At 46.0% G+C, this 26,386-nt stretch overlaps 1 protein-coding gene across 6 annotated transcripts in view; it reads left to right on the forward strand.

The window, feature by feature from the left end:
- Positions 1-13,827, forward strand: part of DLG3 (discs large MAGUK scaffold protein 3) — a 54,307-nt gene extending 40,480 nt beyond the window's left edge. For 2 of the 6 annotated variants that reach the window (XM_006074212.4, XM_006074213.4), the window contains 10 exons: positions 1,841-2,017; positions 2,237-2,312; positions 3,129-3,228; positions 6,796-6,837; positions 8,366-8,416; positions 8,865-8,966; positions 9,417-9,589; positions 9,980-10,089; positions 10,423-10,514; positions 11,578-13,827. In XM_006074212.4, the coding sequence (XP_006074274.1) occupies positions 1,841-2,017; positions 2,237-2,312; positions 3,129-3,228; positions 6,796-6,837; positions 8,366-8,416; positions 8,865-8,966; positions 9,417-9,589; positions 9,980-10,089; positions 10,423-10,514; positions 11,578-11,684 (1,030 nt within the window). In that variant the 3' untranslated portion in view covers positions 11,685-13,827. Of the gene's footprint in view, positions 1-1,840; positions 2,018-2,236; positions 2,313-3,128; positions 3,229-5,059; positions 5,106-6,795; positions 6,838-8,365; positions 8,417-8,864; positions 8,967-9,416; positions 9,590-9,979; positions 10,090-10,422; positions 10,515-11,577 lie in introns of all 6 variants that reach the window. The other 4 variants (XM_006074208.4, XM_025277304.3, XM_006074211.4 and 1 more) reach the window with 4 other exon arrangements.
- Positions 13,828-26,386: the final 12,559 nt, after the last annotated feature.

Genomic DNA, 26,386 nt, shown 5'->3' on the forward strand with positions numbered 1-26,386 from the left:
ACACAAAGCCCAGAAAGAACCTCAGGGATGGAGTGCCTCCTTAACCTGCTGACCTTGGCCTCTCTCCTTATTGCTTTGAGTGTGTAAATTGAGGGAGATAAAGGTCTTCTGAGAGCTTCACTAGTGGCTCAGTGGTAAAGAATCTGCCTGCAATTCAGGAGACCTGGGTTCAATCCCTGAGCCACGAAGATTCCCTGGAAAAGGGAATGGCAGCCCACTCCAGTATTCTTGCCTGGAAAATTTCATGGACAGGGGAGCCTGGTGGGCTACAGTCCATGGGGTTGCAAAGAGTCAGACATGACTGAGCATGCACACACAGAGGTCTTTTGTCAAAGTTCAGGTATTTTCATTTTCAAATAATCTGACAATGATTTCTTAAGGATTGCATTTTAAGAAGTTGGCGGGCTACTGTCCATGGGGATGCAAGAGATTTGGACATGACTTAGTGACTAAACAGCAACAACAGTATTTCACTCTCCACAGTTTTACAACCTTCTCCATTTCATTTGGGCTGGCCTGCACATGGGGAAATAGTATGTTTTCCTTTGCAGCTTCCAGCTGAGCCACATACCACCGTACTGCAGGTAGAAGTCTTAAGTTTTGGAACTAGTTCTGGGAACTCTGCTCGGCTGTGTGTGTAAAGGTGTTAACAGAGAATATGAAGACAGCCTAGATTGCAAGTAGAAAAATACAAACTTCTCACTCACCTGTTTGTGGTGACTCCATATGAGGAGAGATCCAGAGGAGGAGAAAAGTAGATACTTTCATGTAGATGGATTTGTTCCCTGAGCAGGAGAGCTCTGCTGTCAAGTACTAGCTTCTCCAGAGCAGGAGTCAGCGGTGTGTCCTGAAGGATTGAGCTTGTAGCTTTGGTTTAAGTTTGCCTTCAAATCTACCTCCTTTCCCAGTATCTGATCATATATGAGGTCAGATTAATGTTTCTAAGGCTCTTTTGATGTGTCACTTCCTTACTCCCAAATCTTCAGAGGTCACTGGATCAGGCCTGTTCAAGGCCTTCCAAAATTTGCCCCAGATCTTTATTTCTAACCTCATTTTCCATAACACTCACTTACAACCTAGCTGGTCTCTACCTTTTTTTTTTCAAGCCTAGATGGTATAGCTCTCTTCCCACCTTCTCCTACCTTCCCATTTAATCTTTATTCCACATGTCTTGTCAGAGGACTTGGGTTCTATCCCAGATTAGTTTGGTGTGTGACCTCAGTCAAATTATTCTTCCTCTCGAGCTTCCATTTTCCTATACATGAGAGAGAGAGAGAGAGAGAGAGAGAGAGAAAGAAACTGAATTGGGAGACTTATTTATACAGACCCTGTCAAGTTTATCATTGTGTGGGTCAACATCAGCCTTAGCTTTGTTGCCACAGAACCCAGGGCATTTTCACTTTTGTATTTCTACATCATTTACCATTCATCGTTTGGGATTGTAGTTAACATTTATGTCCTATTTTCAAGTAATTTTTGAAGATTTGTTATAAACTGAGACAGCCCATTAGCAGAGCTAAATTGTTTCTGGAGGATGTGTCTGAGGGAGAAGACTAGCAAGGGTGTTCTGCTTTGGACTTTCACTTTGTGTCCAGAAGCTGGGAGGAGATGGGAGTCATGAAAGATTTTTGTTTTTTCCCTTATGTAACTTGCTGGGAGAATAGAATATTTACATTGTCAAGACTGAAAGAAGGATGCAGTCTCCCACAGGATTCCTTCCGGTCTACTATAAGGCTGCTGGGTCTGTGTTAACTCTGGGTTGGCCTTCCTCCACCATCCTCCACCACCCTTCCATCCATCTAGGGTTGAGGCAACAACTTCATCTTTCACTCGTTTCCAGAGCCTTGTTTGATTATGACCGGACTCGGGACAGCTGCCTGCCAAGCCAAGGCCTCAGCTTCTCCTATGGTGACATTCTACACGTCATTAATGCATCTGATGATGAGTGGTGGCAGGCGAGACTGGTGACCCCACATGGAGAAAGTGAGCAAATCGGTGTGATCCCCAGTAAGAAGAGGTGAGTTGTCATGATCATGAGAGACGCTTTCTTTACCCTTTTCCTGGTATTGATTTCTTTTTTACCTATTATACTATAAGTGCTTGAAAGCAGTGGATGTGCATTATTACTCCTTTTTGGTGTTGAATTGGTGCCCAGGACATGATTATGATTCAGTGAACCAAAGATGGCTGCTGAGACCATGCACTGGCAGTAATAGGACTTCTTTCTCTCCCACAGGGTGGAAAAGAAAGAAAGGGCTCGACTGAAAACCGTGAAGTTTCATGCCAGGACGGGGATGATTGAATCTAACAGGGTAAGTGGGGATCCCCAAGGAAGTCAGCCATATATAAAGAGGCATAAGAAACTTGAAATCTGTTTGGTGGATAAGAGAACTGGGGAGCACAAAAGAATATCTCTTTTTCAGGGTGCTGCCTCTGTCCTATCAGAACACTGACTGCTTTTCAGAAAGCAGAGAAAGGGGGCACCCAAACTCTACAGCCAGGGTTACTCCTCTCAGCTGGGTAACTGGTTCCTGAAGATGTATTGGAGTTGCACTGTCTGGAAGGCTGTCTTTCTTGGGGCATATGAAACCATTTGTGGGTATCTCCCTGGCTGTAGACCCTTTCGGAGCTGTGGGGACCCTGAATAGAGCCTGGCTTCATCAGCCAGCCAGGAAGGCCAGCCTCAGAGCTCCGACCACCCTCCAGACCAAACAAAGCATGAGGGCTCTATCCATTCACCCCTTTTCTTCTGTGAGCTTCGCAGGCCAAAGAACTTCCGGAGCAGTAGAGGGAAGAGAGACATGGAGTAGATGCTCTTTGTTTATCAGTGGCACCTTAGGGAATGTGTCCAGGAGGCTACAGTGACCTTTGTCATTTAGGATGTACCAGTGAGTGCTGTGAGTCTGGATTAGGTAGAAACCTCTAACATCCCTACAACATTTTTCTGTAAACATAATTTTTCCTCTTACATCAACTTTCATTTAATCTCATAGATTCCATTTGTGAGAGGTGGTCTTTTATTTAGCTCACCATTGTCTCCATTTTAGTTTTTCTTGCATGCTTTAAAATCCATTGTTCTGTTTTTTTTTTCTTCTGTCCTTCCCCTCCATCTTCATGTTCTTTCACAGTCGATCAAAACGAAACGTAAAAAGAGTTTCCGCCTCTCTCGAAAGTTTCCATTTTACAAGAGCAAAGAAAACATGGCCCAGGAGAGCAGCGGACAGGAACGTAAGTAGCAGCAGGGAACAGAGAGCAGACCACCCACAGCCCCACCCTCTCTGCCTCAGTTGCACTGAAGACGGGGAAAGTGTGTTTTGTGTGTGTGTGTGTGTGTGCATATGCACACACGCATGTCCATCTGTCCATTGTGTGCATGCATGTTTTTGTGTGTGTGTACGTGCGTATTTGCAGAGTCAGGGTAGAAGTTGGTCTGTACAGGGTAACGTTGGGTCTTTTTTGTCCAACTCTTCCTTCTGAAAGGATGTTGGGGGCTCTGAGGTAGAAGTGATTGCAGGGGGGCCCAGTGGGAAGTCCCGGCACTACTAGTGTTGGGAGTGCCAGGCTGAGCTCTGCTCTGGTGCTGATGAGCAGTTACCACTGTGTCAAGTTTAGAAAATGGTTTTTCAAGAGAATTAAGTCTAGGGACTCAGTGTTGCTCTCCCGGCTTCTTTTGCTTGTGTTTTCTTTCCCTTATCTTTGCTCATCTATGTCAAGAGAAGAGCCTTTTCTTATCTGGACACTCAGAGTTGGGCCGAGTTCTTGAATCACATGCATGTGCCTATGCACACAGAATGTTCACATGGCTCTAACAGACTCAACTGTCTTCCCAGAGTGATTACAGAGCCAGCTTTCAAAATAAAATCCTTCTTGCTAAAAGGAATTGACACCAAACAGGAATTACTTAACATTGTCCAAATAAAGGTTTATTGAAGAAACACAAAACTGGTTTGGTAGAAAAGGCCATAAAGCTGGGCTAAGTTAACTTGCAATGCTGAGAAATATTCTTTTTCTGCCATATGCCTCAGAAATTAACTGCTCTCACCCTAACCTTAAACACCAGGTCAGGCTGGTGAAATGTTTCTCACGTGGCTCATGGTGAATTGTAAACCTCTGTCCTGGGCTATTGGGATGGCAGGAAACTAGTTCTGGAAGGGAATGTCCTTTTTCTAGGCCAGCGTGTCTCGTGGTCATGGGATACGTGGGTCTGGGGTGGTAGCTGGTAGATTACAAGGGTGCCCTTGTCCCGATAGAGGTTAGGGCTCACAGTCCTGGGGAGCTCAATAAGAAGGCGATCTGAGATAGAGGCCTGAGGTGAGGTCGCCACAGTTGTGTGTGTGTGCAAATTCCAAAAGTTACCTGCTGAGCCCAACCTAGGAGGGTTCACTGTTGAGTGGCCTAGCTGAATGGGGGAGGGAACTGGCTGTCGGATAAGAGTTGAAACTGCCTAGTGCTTATTCTTCAGAAGCTGAGCTCATCCCCTGTGGTCTGCACAACTCATGTCAGCTTGGAAGGCCACACCTCAGACTGCATGAAGCTTTCCCTGAAGGGTTTGGACAGAGCAAGTCAGTATTGGGAAGCTCCTTGGGATGATGATTATGGTACCTGCCTCTCTACCACACATAGATGTTTGATTTTTCATTCACCTTCAGAGGGAAATGATGATTTCAGGGGCAAAGCAGAAATGGCTCTGTAACTACAAATTTAGTCAAAGCAGGTACTCCAAGCCTTGGTAAGTCACCTGTCTGTCTTGTCAGCCCGTGTAGGCTCTAGACCACCTCAAAGAGGTCATTCACTCCGAGGCCTTCTGGCAGCAAATTGGGCAGCATGAAGTCCAGGCATTTTATCTGACCCGGGACGTTCTTCCTGTAGCAAAGTTCTTAACCTCACTGTAGCTATAGGTCTTCGTGGTATTTCATACTCTGTCACTGATGCTCACCTGTCTCTGTATTCTTCCTTCCCCTTGTCTTTTTTCTCTATTTTCTTTCTTCTCCCCAATTCTTTCCTGCCCTCCCTCCCTTCTTCCCTCCCTCCCTCTTTGTTCTGCTGTCTGTGAAATTAGGACTTCCCTGGGTTAAGTGACGATTATTATGGAGCAAAGAACCTGAGTAAGTCAAACTTACATACTGTTAACTGTATTTCTGGCATGAGTGGAGACGCTGGGGTTGGGGTTATAAGGGACGTGGGGTTGGGTGGAGGGGACGGCAGCGAGAGAGTTTGTGAGGATGGGTGCCACCACAGGAGGAAGTAGTGTCACACTTTTGCTCTGGATCCCTGCAACCATAATAAAAGCCTGTCATTCATCTCTGTTTTTTCCTTTTGTACCTTGAAATGGTGTGGAGCTGTCTTGATATTCCACCTTACAAGTGAGGGGGGCAGCAGGTGCTTCTCCAGGGGTGACCACTCAGCTCATCTCTAGCCTGTTGTTGAGGTGAGGGGTGCCTCAACAGTGCCCGCTGTAATCTTCTCCCAATGACACAACACTAAAGGATTGGGCTTAAGATTTAGCTGTTTTAGTCTGTCTAAACAGGGGGTGATAGTGATGTGAAGCCCTTTACCCAGCAAACATCTGGAATGTCCCAGCAGGTTCAGGGCCCTCAGCAGATGGTGCGGGCTGGCTCTCCAGAGCGTCTCTAAGGGGCTGGGTGGGTGGGGATCTCAAGAGCGTTTTATGGACTATGTATATTTAGTGCTTTCGCTTAGAAAACTCTGACCATCCTCTCACCTCTGGAAAATAATCTTAGAGTTGAAAAAAGAAGGGACCTAGATGACAGGGCCTCATCCTCCCTGCTGTGCACACAGGTGCGTGTGTGCACCCATGCGGCCGTGCCCGGCGGGTTCTCTCAGCAGATACTGTCCTTCCATGAATAATAAAGGCATGAGAGTAAAGGTGCTTCCTCCGTGGGTTACTCAGGGGCTAGCATGGGTGACTCAGCCAGTCTTTCCTGGGGGCCACAGCATATCACAGTCTGGAACAGTGTCATCTTGGCTGAAACGAGCAATGCCTCACTCCATGGTTTGTTTTGTTCATGTTTCATCTCCATTTGCCTGTCATCTTGGGAGTAGTGCATTTTGTTTGGGCCAAACTGTGCTTTGTGCCTCCTGTGAGTACAGTTGCTCTGCCCACTCAGATATGGGTGGGTCCCAACAGTCTGAGACAAGAGGATCATCTTATCTTCCATGTGTTCTTCATTTGTTGTCTCTGTTTTCTCGTCTTTTCATGGATGGAGGAGCATCCCCTTTCACCACTGGGGCCGAGCCCTCCTTCCGGGTAGCGATGGCAGGAGGGCTATTGGTTCCACCAAATGGCCAACATGTCATTCCCTGGTGACTGTTCATCCAGCCCAGTGCTTAGCCTCCTAGTCCTGAAACACCACACAATTCTGTTCTTCAGGGGTTCTATCTGGGGAGGAAATTCAAGAGCAGCCTGCTCACTGGGCTCCTCTTTGCTACTGTCACTGCCTTTCCTTTCCTATTGACAGCATTGGGAGATGCATTCTGAGATAGGATTTGGAAACCATCCAAGTCAGTTCTCTTGATTCAGATGGCGAATGGAAGCTGGTAGTCTATAATGGAGGGCCTTGGAAGACTGAAAGCATCCTGGGGACAAGTGTGAGGTGGCCAGGGTCTCAGGATTGGAGCTGCACCTCTCAGCTGGTAGCCTGATGTGGCAGGCCTCCCGTGGCCTGACTTGGTTGGCAGCTCAGCATCCGGCTCTTGGAGCATTTGAGTTTTGTACTGCGTGTGACCTCTCAGTGGTGTGTTCTGAATCAGAGTCTCTTTCTTGTTGGCTTGCAGAGGGAGTGACATCCAACACCAGTGACAGCGAAAGCAGTTCCAGTAAGTGTGTGTCATTCTTCCCCATGGCATGTAGCTCTACCACGTGTCCCAGCCATCCTCATTCCAGCACTGCATGGCTGCCATATCTGTTCAGAGGCTAGTGCTTCTTTTAGCCATGTACACTTGGAGATCCTGGAAATGCTGTGGCCATTTTGTCCCTGTGGGATGGGGTTTAGGCTGTGGATTAAAGGAGAGAATATATGCCCTGCACTTCTGGCCAGGACTTGACTTAGGAGCATCCCTACTGTGGGCACTTGGGGCTGTAGGTGCTGCCAGTTCACATATTTGCTTAGAGACCAAAAGGAGAATGGCTCCTGGGGGATATTGTCCTGAATTGCCTTTCCAGGTCACTAGTACCTCCTGGGTAAAGGCTTGGTATCTTTGCCTTTTTGCTGGGCTAAATGACCAGGTGACAGCTCAGGTTTCCTACAGAAATCCTGTGACCAGGCCAGAGAAACCACAATTCAAACCCCATGAAGTTTGGGACTACTGGCCTTTTAGGAGTTGTAGCTAGAGGCCCTGAGAATGCATCCCAGGGCTTGATGCAAATATCGCTGCCTTCCCTAGCACTGTTATCGGTCACTTTGGGACCTCCTAGTACACAGTACCCGGAGAAGGCAATGGCAGCCCACTCCAGTGCTCTTGCCTGGAAGATCCCGTGGACGGAGGAGTCTGGTGGGCTGCAGTCCATGGGGTTGCTAAGAGTCGGACACAACTGAGCAGCTTCACTTTCACTTTTCACTTTCATGCATTGGAGAAGGAAATGGCAACCCACTCCAGTGTTCTTGCCTGGAGAATCCCAGGGACAGCGGAGCCTGGTGGGCTGCCGTCTATGGGGTCGCACAGAGTCGGACATGACTGAAGCGACTTAGCAGCAGCAGCCAGTACCAAGTTGCTTGGTGACTCTTAGGAAGTCCTCATCATTGCTAGGATAGATGGAGCTCTCCTGTGTGGGACGAGCAGGGCTCAGTACTGCTCTTAAAGGGCACTGGGGACCTTAGCCCAGCCTTGTGCCACTTTTCTGGGTGCTTCTTCCAGTGCAGGGAAATAGGCAGACCCTAAAAAGGGTAAAGTTCAGCTGCAGCTTTGGGGACCTGCACGAGTGCCCTGACTTCCTTGCCTGCAGATGAGGGACACAGGCAGTGTGTCTCCGTCACTTGAAGCTTTTCCTGTGATTCTTTGTGGAGCAAGAGGGCAACTGAGCAGAGCTGACTGTTACCTATAAGAAGAGTCCTGGGACATTGGGGTGGTTTTTGGTGGAGGCTTAATGGCTTCTGGGTCATGTTCCCTTGCTCAGCTATATTTCGCTGAACAAGAGGACTCCTGACTCCTGTCTCAGGGGTGGTGAATGGTTTCCTGTGCTTTCATTCCAGTGGGCAGTAGACAAGCCCACGGCACAGTTGTTAGCAAGAACCAGTTGACAAGGCTGTTTTCTGGTAGAGGTTGGGGTGCAGTGAATGTTGTAGGGAGATGAGGATACAAGGAGGCAGATTATAAAGTGCTAACATGTCTTCAATTTTTGTTGCAGAAGGACAGGAGGATGCTATTCTGTCATATGAGCCAGTGACACGGCAAGAAAGTAAGCCCCCTTCTGAGAGTCTTGCCTTTGAGCTAATCTGGTAGTAATGGGACCCAAACCAGTGGTTGGCCATGGAGACAGAGGAGAGATTGACGAGAGGTGGTGAAGGTCAATTTCAGTGGGTGTGTGGCCACTGCTAAAAGAGAGGCTCTGGTCCCTCTCTTCAATGGCTGCTCTGAAAAACCTTGCTCAGCTGTTGGTGCCCATGCACAGATTTCTCCTGAATCTGTCAGAAAGGGAGACGCTTCTGATTTCATACTTGCCTTGGACTTAGATATTCTCAAATTAAAGCCTCTTTGATGTCTTTGTAGTTAAAAGGCAAAATGGTTGAAGATGTGCTGCTCTGTCTGAGCAGTGGCTCCAGCACCTCATTGCTCTAGGCAGACGAGGAGGGAGGTCAGGCCGTCTGGTGAGGGCCTCACTGACTGTCTCCATGCTCGCTCTCCAGTTCACTATGCAAGGCCTGTCATCATCCTGGGCCCCATGAAGGACAGAGTCAACGATGACCTAATTTCGGAATTTCCACATAAATTTGGATCCTGTGTACCACGTGAGAGCCCAGGGTGTCTTTGGGAGGGAGGCGTTGGTGTCCTGGGAATTATTGTTGCTCTCATGTTTTACGGAGAGGGCCTGCGGCTGGGTTCTAGGTATCTCTGGGAATAGGGTACATCCAACCCCCCAGAAGAGATTAGGCAGCCGTATATTCCCCCAAAGCTGTCCCAGCCACTGTACCACATTTGTCACCATCTCTCTGCCAGATCTTGGCCCAGGAAACCCCATCTTTCTGGTCCAGTTGCAGCTAAAGCAGATAGCTCCTTGTGTGTGTGAGACCTGGTGATTAGAAGAGATATAGGCAAGAGAAACTTCTTCCCAGCCTCTTTGCCCCATTCATCTGGAGTGACTCGGGGGCCCTGCAGGGGGGCGAACAAGTCAGCCCTTGGTGGCGTGAGGGCTTGGCACATTGTCCTTGTGCCACAGAGCATTTCCTCTCTTCCTGCAGATACTACCCGGCCTCGGCGTGATAATGAGGTGGATGGGCAAGACTACCACTTTGTGGTCTCCCGAGAACAGATGGAGAAGGATATTCAGGACAACAAGTTCATTGAGGCAGGCCAGTTCAACGACAATCTCTATGGGACCAGCATCCAGTCAGTGAGGGCAGTTGCGGAGAGGGTAAGGAGGGAAGTGCTCGCTCTACAAAATTACCCCTAAAGGGAGCACAGAAATGCTCCTGCCAGAGTGCCGCATGGATCCTCGTCCTTCCAGCACATGGCCTAGCCAGTGGCAGTGCTGACCAAAGCCACGCCTGTTCTGCATGTTCCCAGCCCCTGGTTGGAGATGTCTCTCTCCTCTGTACAACTCACCCCAGAGCATCACCCTGCCTGCATCTACAGATGTGGCCTTTTCTGGATAGTAGGAGCCAAATGTGGAGCCTGGGTACCTCAGAGGTAGAATCTTCCAGGCCTCTCTAGGTGGCCCCACATTTCTCACAGGTGGATGTTGGGGTCAGCACCATGCGTAGATGGGGACTAGGTGGACTGATGGCAGTCCTTTCTTTTTCAGGGCAAGCACTGCATATTAGATGTTTCTGGCAATGCTATCAAGAGGCTGCAGCAGTCGCAACTTTACCCCATTGCCATTTTCATCAAGCCCAAGTCCATTGAAGCACTTATGTAAGTATTTGCTGAGATTCTCAGCTAGGAGAGGGCTCTGGAAAGGCAATGAAAAATCAAGTGGTTTGTTGGGCAGGGGTAAGACCCAGTAGGTACTCAGTGGAAAGTCTGTGTCCCTCTCTGTTCACTGGGGGCTCCCTTGGATTTGTGTCCTCATGCTTGTGCCCCTAGTTGAGCTTTAAGACCTAGAAGTTTGGGGAAGATGTTGAGCCTTGGGCCACTACTGCTCTCAGAGGGCAGCTAAGCAGCTTTCCAGGGAGCCTGGAGCAACCCTTTATGTTAATCAAAACATAGAACCTAGTTTGGTACTATGTTCTTCTGTATCTTTGGAAGGGAAATGAACCGAAGGCAGACATATGAACAAGCAAATAAGATCTATGACAAAGCCATGAAACTGGAGCAGGAGTTTGGAGAATACTTCACAGGTAAGTCTCCCCATTGTGCAGCTGGGGTGTGGGAGCAGGCAGACACCTATTCTATGAAGTTTTTCCAAGAGGCCTAGATGCCTGGCACAGTTTCTGGCTGCTTTTGAGCTTGAGCATTTCCAAAGTACTCGAGTGCCCTCTAGCCAGAGCAGTTTAGCCAGTTAATAGTTTCAACCATCATCAGCAAACGCTTTGATTGTTTTGTGCATTCTGTCTTCGTGTCTTCCTAGACTGTAGCTCCCTGTTTTACTTTGTTTTCCTCCCCCCCAGGCTCCCCCATCCAGCATTGGCTGATTGCATGTTTTACATGCTGAGTGAACATTTGTTGATGATGATGGTTGCCTGGTGTGGTGTTCAGGTGTTCTCTGTCAGTGTGTGCACACACATGTGTGCATGTTTATATGGTCACCTACTTTAGAAGGGCAGTTCCTAAAAGGTTGGGAAGGTTTCTGTGTAATATGTTGCTCACCTTTTGAAGTATGGTGACCTATGTGTGCAGGTTGGTGCTGAGTAAACTCTGGCTGGTGATGCTACAAGGTTAGCTGGCCACAGGATTCATAACTGTTCTCGCATACCTTGGGTCCTGGAGCTCCCTTTTCTGTCAGCTACTGTGTCCTTGTGTGCTGCGCTGACCTCTGACATAATGCAGATGTGATGGCCCCAGGAGCATTGCATCTTGCCAGAAATTGTGACTTGCAGCTCCTGCTCTGGATAACCAGGATTTTCCAAATCTTCCAATGAGGCTGCATCAGAATTGTCAGCTGCTGGCCTTATGGCAGCCAAGAGCAGTACAAACTGCAAGGTCTGGCATCTAATGGGTGCTCAGTAAACATTTTTTTGAGCAACACATTTTCCTACTCATTGCCACCCAGTGTCACTGTCTCAGCAAGTTGACTTCAAGCCCTGGGCCTTGAGTGCCCGCTAGCTTCCCCACCGCCCCAGGCTCTTGGACTGCCACCTAGTGAACAAGCTGGGCTGAACTGCGGGCTGGTTGGGATGAACCAGACTGTCAGGGTTTGAGGGGTTGCTGTGGACCATAATATAATTCTGTTTTCTTTTTCAGCCATTGTACAGGGTGACTCACTGGAAGAGATTTATAACAAAATCAAACAAATCATTGAGGACCAGTCTGGGCACTACATTTGGGTCCCATCCCCTGAAAAACTCTGAAGAATCCCCTCCAACCATTCTCTTGTGAGCAGAAGAAATCAAGTCCCTCTTCCCTCCTCCCTCTTCATTCCTGTCCCCACGGGGAGAACAAATGACTACTGTTCTTGTCCCCTTTTTTAGATATGTCCAAAAATTAAGTTTTCTAGTCCTGTTCTGTTTTTTTAAATTTTTGTTTTGTTTCAGTTTAATTTTGGGATGATGCCATCTCACTCATCATGTGACTGTGCCCATGCCTGCATGAACCTTTCCCAAGCACTAGCACAGGTGCAAATCCATCAGAGTCATTGTTTTCATAAAAACCAAGCAGAAGAGAAGAGAGGAGGACTGATGGAAAGACAGACTGGACGGCTGCGCGGCTTGTGAAGTGAGCCCTTCACACCACATGAGGAGAGGCTCCCGGGCTTTGCTACGATCTGTATGTGGCCTTGCGGCTCAGGACGGCGCGGTGTCATGGCGACAGAAAGTATCTTATTTATATATAGATATATATATGTAATTTATATAAAATATATAGAAATTATTATATATATATATTATACTCTCTCATATAATATATATATATATTCACACGCATTTGGACTAGAAAATCTATGGAGACTTCATCAATGGTACTGTGTTATTAGAGAAATGCTTTAATTTTCATATTCTAATCAGATGGCATCTTATATCCCAACTGGTTGGGGAGGAAGTGAAAGTGGTAGTAAGTGCTGGACTGAGGGCACCCACATTGGTCATTCCCTTGAGAGCTAGGCTTTTCTCTAGGAGGGATCAGCCAGAGGACAGTGAGAAAGGGCTTTTGCCCAGGGGTCAGATGCTTGGAGCCGTGACCCAAGAGCTGATGCTGCCCTCAGGGCAAGTCAGGCCCGCATGTGGGGAGCCAGAGAATGGCTAACGGTGCTCCTGCCATATTAAATTGCTGATTGTTTTATGCCACCTGATGTGTCTGCATGAGAGGTTTCCTTTTTGTTCATTTTTAAGCTGCTGTTAAACCAAAACCATGTTGTGCTACTGTGTCAGCCTTTTCATTCTTCCAAATTTTACTTTTAATATTTAAGTGAATGCGTAGAATCCAATTTGACTGTGTTCTAAAGGCTCATAATGTTCTGGAAGAGCCGGACCTCGTGATAGACTACGTGACCCAGGTTGGGCCGTCCCATCAGCAGAAGGGGGAGCAGGTGAGAACTTGACAGGAGCCGGGGCTCCTATTGTGTCCCTTCACTCACCTGCCAGGGACGTGCTGGGCTCAGCTGAGGCCCTGTCATGGGGCCCGCTGGCAGGGATGGGGAGTCACTTGCTGTCCAGCCCTGTGCTGGGACAGTGGGAGAGCCCTGAGCTTGGCCAGCCGCGTGATGAAAAGTTTGATTTGGGTTTTTTCCACAGCTGCTTCATATGCCCTACCTACCCCACCCCCTCAGTAAAAGCTGGTAGCTTATTGTTTCTTCAAGAAAGTAGACTTTTAATGCTGTCAGTTTGAGCTATAGAGCTAAGATTCACTTACTGTTGAGATGTGAAGCTTTGTTGCTTTTTCCCAGAGTCATACGGCGGTGATTGTGGTCAAGGGGCTTTTTTTCTCTGACCACAGATGCAGGCAGCAGGTATGGCTCAGGCCCCATGCCACCCTCCTGTGCTCCTTTGAAGCCACCATACCTCCCTCAGCTCCACACTGGAGGCACAACACAGGGGAGGAGAGAGTGGATACGCTCAGCCCTAGGGTTGAGCCTGTTGTTTCGTAGCCCGCTATGTCACAACCACTGCAAACGACACATGTTGAAGATGCTTTGAGTGCTACCATCCAAACTTAGGCAATCTGTTAACAGTTCTCCTACCAGCACGACTAGGCTAAGTGTAAAGTCTGGGGCCCAGAGTGTGGGTGAAGAAAGGGTGGCAGCTTTCCCTGGGCAGTGCACTGGATTGAAGGCAGGAGGGGTGAAGTGGTGGCCGATGATGACTCTGGTGAGGAGGGGGTAAGCTGGGAATGTTGTTGATTTCTCTGATGTGAAGTGATGTAGTCTGAATGATGCTCAACCCTCTACCCCTCCCAGGGAAGAAAAGCAGAGATTCAAAGCAAGCATGACACTAGTTGGTTGACCAGTGTTCCTTCCAAGGAGACATATATTTTTTAATAAATGATAGTTGCGATGAACTGTGGCTCAGAGACCTTCTTGAAGTAGTTGAGAGGGGATGGTGGGGCAGAGCAGTGGGAAAAATGCCCCAAAACTTTGGGGGCCAAAAGGCTCTCTCCCTAGTGACCATCAGCTGCCCAAGTCAGGTCTTCCTCTGGATGGCTCTCGACTCCTGTGGTTGTAACAGGCCCTTTGTGAAGGCTGTATGCTCAGTCTTCTACCCCTGCCCCCGAACACTGTCTCCAGTACTGCTGGCCAGGTGTGTATGGAGGGCATCCACGTCCTTTGGGGCAAAATGCCAAAGGTACACAAGACAGGAGGTGTCTACTGCAGCACAGATATTTGTTAGAGAAAGCAGGAGCCAAGGGAGCAGCAGAAATCTGAGTAATAAATATGGTAAGCAAACCCAGCTACCAAAAAGTGTTACTATGCAGGGGAACCAAGGGTGAGATGGGACCAGGTTGCAGAGCAGGGTGTCAGTCATTCTGGCAGCCCTCTGCTGAGAGGAGGAGCACTTGGAGCAGGTGTCTGTGACTTGGCTGATGTCCCTGCAGCTCGCGTGCAGAAGCCTGAGGCCGTCCTGCTATGATTCAAGTCTAGAGCGATGACTGAGTGTGTGGGGGCTGAACTGCAGTGGGGATGACTCCGTAGCTGTTTGGGGCACGTGGCAGTTTGCAGGGTGCTTCTTTTCACACATTCTCTCATTCACCAGAAGGCAGCCTGACAAAAAGAAGTCCCCAAAGCACTCTGTGGGGTTTTAAGGAAATCTGGCTCCTAAGTGCAAAGGGTACAGAGAGCTGGCCTCTGATCCTGCTGTGCTGAGACTCTGGCTCCACAGCTGCTGTCCCTCCTGGAGGCGGTGCGGCAGGAGAGAACGCAGCCCTGGCGGGAAGATGCTGAGCAAGTTGAAAAGAGCAGAGGTGGACACCCTGACCCTGATCTCGACCACCACCATCTCCACAAGGAGGCAACACTGCCTTCTCTCCCAGGCTTTGCTGCTGACAACACAGCCAGTCACACCCTGGCTTCTTCGCTTAACAGACCTTAAAACATTCCTAGGATGATCTCGTGACTACATAAATTACAGATACAAATGACCAACTTTATCTTAAGGTGAAAGTGGTTCAAGAAATTAGCTAATGAAAGCAAAATCTTTACCCAAAACAAGTGTGGAAGTTAATGCTCAAAGATGAAGCTAATACGTCAGATACAGAGGAAGGTTGGGGCTGAGCTGCAGGACTGGGCAGAGACTAGAGGGAGTGTATCCTGAGTGGGTCAAAGTCAAGCAAAAAAGGAGGGGACTGAAAAGGGACACTGGGCTCCTTGAGCACAAATGCTAGTGTTAAAGGACAATGGAGCCCTCTCCACAGGGACAGTGCTTGCCTGGTGCCAGCCACTGGAGGTCCATGGTGTCAGACTGGCTGCTGACAGAGCCTAGGCTTTCTCAAGGTAACCCCAGGAGCAAGTGCCCATAGGAGATGCTCGCCTGGGTGCCCGGTGCGCTTGCCTCAGTTGCTCCCTTGTTTTGTCCTTTATCTGTGTTCCCACCTAGGATTTTGTGACCTTGATGCCACTAATCCTCTTATTCAATCAGTTCCGTGGCACCTCTACGACTTCTATTACTGCAGGTAACACTGTGAAGCTAAAATTCCAGTTTCCTCAAAAAGTCTCTCTTCTTCATCACTTCCCAGAAATAGCAGAACTGATGTGCCCCCTCCCCATCCCCCCACCCCACGTGTCTTGATTCTTGTGGAACCAATGTGGTCTTGATAGCAAGAGTTGTCACAGAAGATATTCTGTTCAGCAGTGAAGCCCTCACTAGATTTTTATCTGCAGCATTGGGTTGATACCCACTGGTTTTTTACGTGTTAGACCTAATGGAGTCCCTCTGCGTCCTGGCCATCCTGGCACTCTCAGAAGCATCTTGTAGTACACGTCAGAGGACTGGAAAGTGGGCGGTTTGAGAAGAAAGATTCAGACCTGCCTGCTGGTAGTGAAGAGCAAGTGCAAGAGGATGCTCTCCTGAGACTGGCCTTCCTGTTGCCACAACCATCCTCCCTTCAAGCTTGGAGGGAAGAGATTTGATGAGGTCCAAACCTGTGGTGAATGCTGTGTTCTGTTTTGTGGAGAACTTCCGTTCTGGAGTCCCTGCTACTTCTCTGATCTTGCTCTGTCAATTAGGACTCCTTTTCATTGCCAACTGCTTCCTCTTCTTGAGCTCCCTTTCTTTTCACTCTGCTGTCTTCTCACCAGGAACTGAACAATCTCCAATTCTGCTCCCTCTTACTGACCATTCATTGGTTCAGTGCAAGTTTATCAGGTAACCAAAAACTCTTAGGTTCAGCTAGGACCTCCCAAAAATGATTTTCAAAGACTCCTCTCTCAGCATCACAGAAAGATAAACATCTTTCTGTGCACCCCCTATTCCATTCCTCCCTGGAGCATTTTGGCTTCAAGTAAGACTCCTTCACTCGTCTCCCCCATCCTAAATGCCAGCATTTTCCTAGTCACCTAGGCTCAAAATCTAATTTCTCTCCTTTGGTTATCATGTCCAATCTCCTACTGAAAATTGATTCTTTACGGTGTCCATTCAATTTAGTGCTTTGTTTTCATTATCACTGCCACTACCCTCACAATAAGAAGAGCCATGACCAGCGAGCTCCTCATGAGAGGCCTTGTGCTTGGTGCTGGAAATACAATGGCAAATCAAAGGAAGATAGTCCCTGCCCTCAAGGGGCTTCTAGTCTAGTTGGGAGAGGGCAACAAACAAGTAACTAAGTATATAATTACATGTTATACTAAATGCTGTGAAAGAATTAAATAGGATGTGGCAATAGAGAGGAGACGATGTCCAGGGAAGGCTTCTCTGAGAAGGTGACATTCAGGTTAGAGCTATAAGTTCAGCAGGGCCAGCTTGGTGACAGGAGTCTGGGTTGTGGGGGAGGAATATACTGAACACCCTCCGCAGGCCCTGATCTGCTTTTCCATATTACTTTATGTTTCTCTATAAACCAATCTAGACTTACCTTTTAACCTGTGAGCAAAGCGTCTGTCTGGAATGTTTCCAGTCCTGGTCTCTATGGAACCCTTCAACTTGCAGCTTCAGTGGCATTTTTCATGGTAGCCACTGGTCTTTACAGAAGACTTTCCCCCTCCCTTCCTTTGCACCACTTTAGCAGTTTATACGAACTTGTTCTTCCTTGTCCATAATGTACTTCTTCAACTAGACAGAAAGGTGCTAGAAAGCTGGGATTGCATCTGATGTATCTTTGTATCCCTCACAGCAGCTAATACATGCTAGATGCTCAATAAATGTTTGGTGAATGAACTCCCCCTTTCTGGGCCTGTCTTAACCTAAAACAGGAGGAAGTTGCACCAATGAGTCTACAGCCACTCCCAGCTCTAAGGTCATTGACGATGATAAAGTAGAATTCTATGCAGAATCCCTCACAAAAAGACAGTTCATGCCTTTTGTGGATTTGCAGTTGGAAAAAACCAATGAACAGTGATGCAGAGGATGTGAGAGGCTTAAATACAGCTGCCAAAGAACACAGCCCAAGAGCACATTAGGTTTATACATGATCAAACATTACATGCTTTGTGCATGCTGGAAAGGAGGGAGGAAAAGGATCCATAGGCGTGTGGACTAGGATGTGGCAAATTTCCTTTTTCCAGCTGGGTAGAAGTGTAGGATCCCCAAGACAGCTTGCAAAATAGAAACCTGATAGAAGAAGGTGCCAATTCTGATTACTTACCCTCAAAGAAATTGTGCTAGGAAAATACGGAAATAGGTGTCAAACATCCACTAGACGCCCCCTAAGGAGAGTGTAGGTGCCACAGGGTGACAAATAGTACTCCTGGTGGTGTTTCTCACGAGACTGAGGGCTGTCAGCTGTGAGACTCCAACCAGGAAGTGCTTCCTGGTTCTGAGGCCCTGCAGGCAGTGATGCCCCAGGTTGGGCTTTTAGAGCAGTTGCTGGCTTTGTGTTTGTTAAATGCGAGCTTTTCAACTTTCAGCTCTTGAGGCATTAAAAAGATTCCCACACAAAAAAAGGTTCCCTTACCTTTGACCTATCAGAGAGGTTGAAGTTTCTTAGGCCAAATGAGGGGAAAACTCCAGGTAAATAAACTCAAAATATAAAGGTAAAAAAGATCCTTAAAAAGTCAAGGGGGAACCCACCCCCTTGCTGTTAAGTAGAGGAGACAAAAAAGGCCCTCCCTCTCTGGGGTCTACTAGAGTTCACCCCACCATTTTCAGAGAATAACAGACTATAACAGAGAAGGTAAAGGGGAATAAAAAACACAGTCAAGACTCTAATGAGCGGAAGATTGCGAGACAACAGAAAAGAAGGTAAAAACCCCACCTCACTCTGGCTGCTGTATTAAAGATAGGAATCCTTTCCTGGGGCTGGGAAATTCAGATCTTGTGGAGAAAGAGAATGACAAGAGGGTGTCAAGAGTTAGTGGGTGCAGGGAAACACGTGACCCTGCTAGAGAGCAAGAGCCAAATAATTACAAACCTTCAGAAGGACTTACTGTAATAGGTGTCAGGCATTGCTCTACCAGCTTTGCATGTATTTACTTATTTACAACAACTCTATATAACTGTTGTTATGGAACCTTCCAAAGTGAGGTTAAGCACCTCACCCAAAGTCGTACAGCTAGTGAGTGGGAGAGCAAGGATTTTAACTTGGGCAGTTTGGTTCTGCGTTTTGCTGCTTTGCTGTGCTGCCTCATCTATTTCTTACTACTTCCCACCTTGGTATTATTCTTTGAAGTCTGGCTTTTGCCCTCACTACTCCACTGAAACTGCTCTCACAAGTCATGAATTCCAAACCAACAGATTTTATACTTTTACAGAGGTATACAAAGCGCTGTACCGTATTTCACACTGTTGAAACATTCTCCCCACCCAGACCTGAAATCTTTGCATCATGTCTATGTCTCTCTAATAGTCCTCACATCCATCATCACTGTTTTTACTGCTATTATCCCAATTCGATTCTTCATTATTTCATCCCTTCAACAAACACAATTCCATGTGTCAGGCCCTGGGATACAACAGTGAGCAAAACAGATAAGTCTGCCCTTATAGAGCTCACTGTGGAGGAGACAGGCATCAGCCATAGAAATAGATATTTACAAACATAAGTGCTATTCATGAAGAGTGTGGGGCCTTATAAAAGGGTTAAATAGAGACGTTATAATGATTTACAAATTAGGCTTCCTCTAGCCATCTAGTCAAGGCTACGGTTTTCCCATAGTCACGTATGGATGTGAGAGTTGGACTATAAAGAAAGCTGAGCGCCGAAGAATTGATGCTTTTGAACTGTGGTGTTGGAGAGTACTCTTGAGAGTCCTTTGGACTGCAAGGAGGTACCAGTCCATTCTAAAGGAGATCAGTCCTGGGATTTCTTTGGAAGGACTGATGCTGAAGCAAAGCTCCAATATTTTGGCCACCTGACGCAAAGAACTGACTCACTGGAAAAGACCCTGATGCTGGGAAAGATTGAGGGTAGGAGGAGAAGGGGACGGACGACAGAGGATGAGATGGTTGGATGGCATCACCAACTCGATGGACATGAGTTTGGGTAAATGGGAGTTGGTGATGGACAGGGAGGCCTGGCGTGCTGCAGTCCATGGGGTCGCAAAGAGTCGGATATGACTGAGCGACTGAACTGAACTGAGACTCTCCCCTCCAATCCACTTCATGCACTGTTGCCCTGATGTTCCCACAGTCTGTCTCTGACCATACAACTCCCCAGCTCAAATTCTTCCATGGCTTAGAGAATCAAGTTCAAATGCCTTAGTCAGGTGTTGGAGATCCTCCATAATCTGCTTCCAACCTATATTTCAAAGTTTTTCCCCAATATTTACCTTAAGCACTCTATACTGCACATAAAAGGGACCCACCGTTTCTACTACCGGAAGACTATGCCTTTGCCATGCTGGGGTTTTTTGTTGTTGTTTTGTTTTGCCTAAAATACTCTTCCCCTTGTCCCTTATGTTCAAATCCAGTTCAACCTTCACAAAATATTTCCTGATCCCCTCCTTTGGTAATCTCAACACATTTCCCCTACTTTTATATTAGTCACAGTCTAGCTTTAATATTATAATCATTATAATACATTAATTGTAAGCCTAACCAGTTCACTGAGGGTAGGATCTGGGTCTAAACCACAATTACTCAGTGGCTAGATGGACAGATGAATGAATGGTTGATAGTTTCTGGGTTGACAATGTGGAGGGGGCCATAAGTATGCCGACATAGTATGAATATTTTCTCTGATCATGTATTTTCATTGCAGTTTAGCAGAGAGCCATGATAAAGCCATCAAACAAATGCCCATTTCCACCTTCCTTCGCCTCTTAACAGGTGGACATCTGGTAGAAATGAATGGCCCCACCAAAGGAGACATAGAAACCATCCCCAATGACTATTGTGACCGGAAAATTCAATGACATGATCAATCAAGTGTTTTTTCCCTTACAAAAGAAAACTGATACTTTAGAAAAGAAAATATGAATGGTGAAATGGCTGCCTATAGAGATGGAATTGCAGAATAGGATTTCTTTGTCTGGACTATAGTTTAAAATATTGGATTGCTGGGCTCTTGGCTAGGGACAGAGTTCTCTATGATAACTGGGAAAAATGTGTTTACCCAAAGCCTTGCCGATCTGATAAAGAGAACTTTAAATTGAAAATGGAGGGGAAAGGAGGAAAATGACCTGATAATATAAAATCAATTACTATGATATCAGTTATGACAACAAGAACAGCAATGGAAGAGGTGCCTGTTCAGTCATAGGAGAATACATCTGGGAAAAGTCATAAGTAGAATTTATGGCTTAAGCTGTTTGTGTATCAATGCACAGCACATACACTGGGTTGAACCACATGAAATTGCCAATATTCTACTGCTTTGACTTACAAAAATGGCAACTTCATATGGCTCAACCTAGTATTACGAGGTACTCTTGAAATTTTACCTCAAGGCAATAAATACCAACTAAAAGATATCATTAAGACTTGGTGGAATGAAACACAACTAGAATTTGGTATCAGGAGCACACTGTAAAGAAAGACTCCCTTGAGAACAGGAGATGGCATTGTGCTGTGTGCTTCAGTTCAGTTCAGTTCAGTTGCTCAGTCATATCTCTTTGTGACCCCATGAACCGCAGCACGCCAGGCATAGACATCCACAAACGTGGGGACAGAGTCCTCTACAGAGTTTTGGTGAAGTTGAAAGGAGAAAGGAGCTGGAGTAATAGTGTAAGCATGTCACACAGCACTTTACCAAACGGGAGAAATGGCTGATGTGTTCCTGACACAGATCACAAACATGGCATTGGGCAAGATTTAGCAGCAATGAGGTACTTTGTCCAGGATTTCTATTGTTTCATTTGCTTAAAAGCAGAACATTTTGAAATATTTTACTTGTCTTGCTGACAATATTTCCCCTCAGAAAGTAAATCCACAAGCAAACTGTTTGCTCTCCATGACCTAATTCTGACCAATAACAAACAACTGATTAGTGAAGTGGAAACGAAGAGTAACCATAATAGCTCTGGATTTTCGACAGCATAAGGCTGGACATAGTAAGGTATTTTGCTCTAGAATTTAAGAAGGCAGACTTCAGATGGTTCCGAGAAAAGGTAGCATGAAGGCAAAGAAAGAGCAGGGGTCCAACACATCTAGTTTTCAGTCATGGCTCTGCCATTTACCTGCTGTGTGACCTTGATTAAGTGACTTAAACTCTCTGAGCCTGTTGCCCACAGAATGACAGGGAATGACAGGGAAGGAGAGAGAAAGAAAGGAAAGAAGGAAGGAACAGCAACAACAGAATGGCACCACCTCCTTCCCAGGGTTGTAACAACAATTAGATGGGATGGCTGCTTAGTAGGGATATATTCACTGTTAGTTTTCCTGCACTTTCTACTCAACTGCCCTTCCAAAAGGGTTTTAAAGCTCTTAGAAGCTAAATTCTGACCTTATAATTGTGTAGTATTTTAATGAAATAAAAATAAAAGTATGGAAAGAAAATGATGTAAATGAAGGAGTTCTTTGATGATGAGACATTTAAAAGGTGGAGAGAGGGCATCTGACCAAAGATGAATATAAAATAGTAACATGGAGCTGTCAAAATTATATCAGGGAGGCCTGACCCCAAATGAGCTAATGCTAGGAGTAAGAGAAAGAGGCTTGTTTTCAGTTTGTTTGCATCAAGAAGCAAATCAAGGAGGATATGAAGGCTGCAAGTTGGGGCAGAATGGTATGTTTTAATTAGTTTTTAAAATTTTAAATTTAATATAAACACATGTAAAAAAAATTCCAGTAGTACCACAGGGTAAAAAATGAAATGGTGTAATGTTGACAGACAGCCTCTTTAATTTCTCCTTTGCTCTAGTCTTCTCCACCATACAAACTCTGTCCATTAGACTGGAAAGGGTCAAGCAGACATTGGTAAAGAGGGAACTGAGGATCATAGTAAATAAGAAAATTGTAGGAAAGCATCAGAGTGCTTTAAATGATTTTGAGTCTCCTGGCTGAGACAGGTTGTATCTCAGGATGTTGAACGAACCTGTAGATGAGATCACTGCACTGCTGTTTGTAACCACGGAGAACAAGAAAAATGCTGGCAGCCTCAGTTCAGTTCAGTCGCTCAGTCGTGTCCGACTCTTTGCGACCCCATGAATCGCAGCACACCAGTCCTCCCTGTCCATCACCATCTCCCTGAGTTCACTCAAACTCATGTCCATCAAGTCAGTGATGCCATACAACCATCTAATCCTCTGTCATCCCCTTTTCCTCCTGCCCCTAATCCCTCCCAGCATCAGGGTCTTTTCCAATGAGTCAACTCTTCACATGAGGTGGCCAAAGTATTGGCGTTTCAGCCTCAGCATCAGTCCTTCCAGTGAACACCCAGGACTGGTCTCCTTGAGGATGGACTGGTTGGATCTCCTTGCAGTCCAAGGGACTCTCAAGAGTCTTCTCCAGCACCACAGTTCAAAAGCATCAATTCTTCGGCGCTCAGCTTTCTTCACAGTCCAACTCTCACATCCATACATGACCACTGGAAAAACCATAGCCTTGACTAGACGGACCTTTGTTGACAAAAGTAATGTCTCTGCTTTTCAATATGCTATCTAGGTTGGTCATAACTTTCCTTCCAAGAAGTAAGCGTCTTTTAATTTCATGGCTGCAGTCACCATCTGCAGTGATTTTGGAGCCCAAAAAAATAAAGTCTGACACTGTTTCCACTGTTTCCCCATCTATTTCCCATGAAGTGATGGGACCGGATGCCATGATCTTCGTTTTCTGAATGTTGAGCTTTAAGCCAAGTTTTTCACTCTCCTCTTTCACTTTCATCAAGAGGCTTTTTAGTTCCTCTTTCTGCCATAAGGGTGGTGTCATCTGCATATCTGAGGTTATTGATATTTCTCCTGGGAATCTTAGAGAAGGACAAATACTCCTTTTTATTTTTTATTTTAATTATAAATTTATTTTAATTGGAGGCAGATTCATGTTGATTTATGGCAAAACCAATACAATATTGTAAAGTAATTAGCCTCCAAATACTCCTTTCTAAAGGGAGGATGGTAGGTTTCATAAGCTTTAGATAGGCAAATTTCATCTTAATCCCAGGCAAGTTTCTGTTATGGGAAAGGATGGTTTGCATGAGACCTGGAAGGGAAGTAGTGATCACAAAGGGTTTATAAAACTCTACCTAAGAAAAGTACAAGACAAAGCTCATTTTCTTTTCTGAAACTAGGTGAGCATATATAAATGGGTAAAGCTGGGGAACATTGTAGACATAGTGTATCTAGATCCAGCAAGGCATTGACAGCCACTCATGTGTGACTTTTTCCTTGTGAAAAAGTTGGGAAAATGTATATAGTACAATTATGGAATGGGTGAGTGAGCATCCCGAAGTCTGCTAGTTAATGAATCAAAGCTTAGTTTATTTATATACTAATTTATCTGTCACCTCCACTTGGATGTAGGCTCCTCAAAGGAGAGACCTTGTCCTCTAATTTATTCATGACTTTATCCCCAGTACCTATAACCATGTCCAATACATAGTAGAAAGTGTTCAGAAAGTGTTTGTTGCATGAATGAACGAACTTGTGGGTAGGACTGCAAGGCCTGCCACCAAGCTTTGTCTCAGCCCTTCCTTATTAAGTACATCTTTTCACCTACTTGGATGAAGACATAAGGTGGTGCACTGATCAAATATGCAGATAATGTGGGTCTGAGAGGGATAACACTGTAACAAAGATAGAAATTTTAAAAAGAACTGGTGAGAGCAGTTTAATAGTGATAAATGCACTTAGACTGAAAGTACAAGCTGCTGCTGCTGCTAAGTTGCTTCAGTCGTGTCCGACTCTGTGTGACCCCAGAGACAGCAGCCCATCAGGCTCCCCTGTCCCTGGGATTCTCCAGGCAAGAACACTGGAGTGGGTTGCCATTTCCTTCTCCAATGCATGAAAGTGAAAAGTGAAAGTGAAGTCGCTCAGTTGTGTCCGACTCTCAGCGACCCCATGGACTGCAGCCCACCAGGCTCCTCCGTTCATGGGATTTTCCAGGCAAGAGTACTGGAGTGGGGTGCCATTGCCTTCTCCGAGTACAAGCTGAGACATCAATTAACAGCAGGATATATGAAAAAAAAAAAAAACTTAGTTTTCATTCATTAACAAATATACTTATTGAAAGTGCCAGGCACTGTGCTAGACATTGGGATATACACACTGTCTGCCCTTCTGCAGCTTAAAGACTATTGAGGGAGACAGATGTTAATCAAATTAGTCCACAAGAAAATATGTTATCTACAAACTATGAAGAATAAAACAGAGCACTAAGACAGCATATGACAAGAGAACCTGACCTGGTTGAGAAAGGTTTCTTTGAGGAACTGACACTTGAGCTGACTTCTCGAAAACTAGGAAAAAAACCAAGGTGAACACTGGGGAGAGTAAACAATAAGAAGTCTCGTGAGTCAACACTATGAAACGCCTGCTTAAATGTAAATGTGCTTCCTTGCCCTTCCCTTTGCTGGGGGGTTCGGCAAGGGACTCCTTCCCTTGCTCCTTCCCTGGGCCGGGAGCTTGGCTGATGGCTAGCGTTTGCCAGGGCTTTTTGTCTGAAGGGGCGGCCCTCATGGTCAGTATGGTGGCATTAGGCCTGAGGCCTGACTGGGAGATTGTTCTCAAACAAGGAGACTGAGCAAATAAGTGAGTATTTGATGTTAATAGGAGTCAGGTTTCTCAATGTTGGCAGAAATAGCTGCAAATATGGAAAAGGAGGAAGGCTAGAATAAACCCTCTGGTGTTGAATTGAAAATGGAAGTATCAGTATGAACTCAGTATCAGTATGACGTTTTATATATACATATATTCACCAGGTGGCGCTAGTGGTAAAGAACCCGCCTGCCAATGCAGGCGACGTAAGAGACTCAGGTTATTATTATTTTTTTAAAACTTTACATAATTGTATTAGTTTTGCCAAATATCAAAATGAATCCGCCACAGGTATACATGTGTTCCCCTTCCTGAACCCTCCTCCCTCCTCCCTCCCCATACCATCCCTCTGGGTCGTCCCAGTGCACCAGCCCCAAGCATCCAGTATCGTGCATCGAACCTGGACTGGCAACTCGTTTCATACATGATATTTTACATGTTGAAGATCCCCTGGAGGAGGGTACAGAAACCCACTCCAGTATTCTTGCCTGGGGAATCCCATGGACAGAGGAACCTGGTGGGCTACGGTCCATAAGGTTGCAAAGAGTTGGACACAACTGAAGAGACTTAGCAAAGCACACATTTATCTGTAGGTATGTATTCACCACACATTTATTTCCTAATTCTGTCCACTGAGAGGCTGTAGAAACAATTGCACCCTAGTACACCTAGCACTCAGATCTTGGATAATAACTATCATTCTCCATTAAAAGGAATACGGGATCCTTGGAGAAATAACTGATTCCAGTGCAGGAGCAGGGAAAGTACAAGACGAGCCTGCAACATCTTATTTTGTCACAGAGTAAGAAATTGTTTAGTGAATGATGGGGACATGTCAAAAGGACATAGGAGGCAGCTTTGAGTAGCAAAATAGTGGTAATAGTGTATTATAACATTGAATAAGATAGGAATCCATTCAGTTCAGTCCAGTTCAGTCGCTCAGTTGTGTCCGACTCTTCGTGACCCCATGAATCGCAGCACACCAGGCCTCCCTGTCCATCACCAACTCCCAGAGTTCACCCAAACCCATGTCCATAGAGTTGGTGATGCCATCCAGCCATCTTATCCTCTGTCGTCCCCCTTCTCCTCCTGCCCTCAATTTTTCCCAGCATCAAGGTCTTTTCAAATGAGTCAGCTCTTCGCATCAGGTGGCCAAAGTTTAGTCTATACTAAAATATATTTTAAAAATATGAATAAATAAGGGGAAAATGCTCTTCTTTACACATGCCAACTAATAAATGAAGAGGGAATAATAGAAATTTTTTAAAAAATCAACATTTAGTAACCATCACAGTAAAAATGGATTCAGGCAAGAGTCATCAGTGGATGCTAAAACTAGTG

This window comes from Bubalus bubalis, chromosome X (genome assembly GCF_019923935.1).
Source record: "Bubalus bubalis isolate 160015118507 breed Murrah chromosome X, NDDB_SH_1, whole genome shotgun sequence".
Taxonomy (NCBI): domain Eukaryota; kingdom Metazoa; phylum Chordata; class Mammalia; order Artiodactyla; family Bovidae; genus Bubalus; species Bubalus bubalis.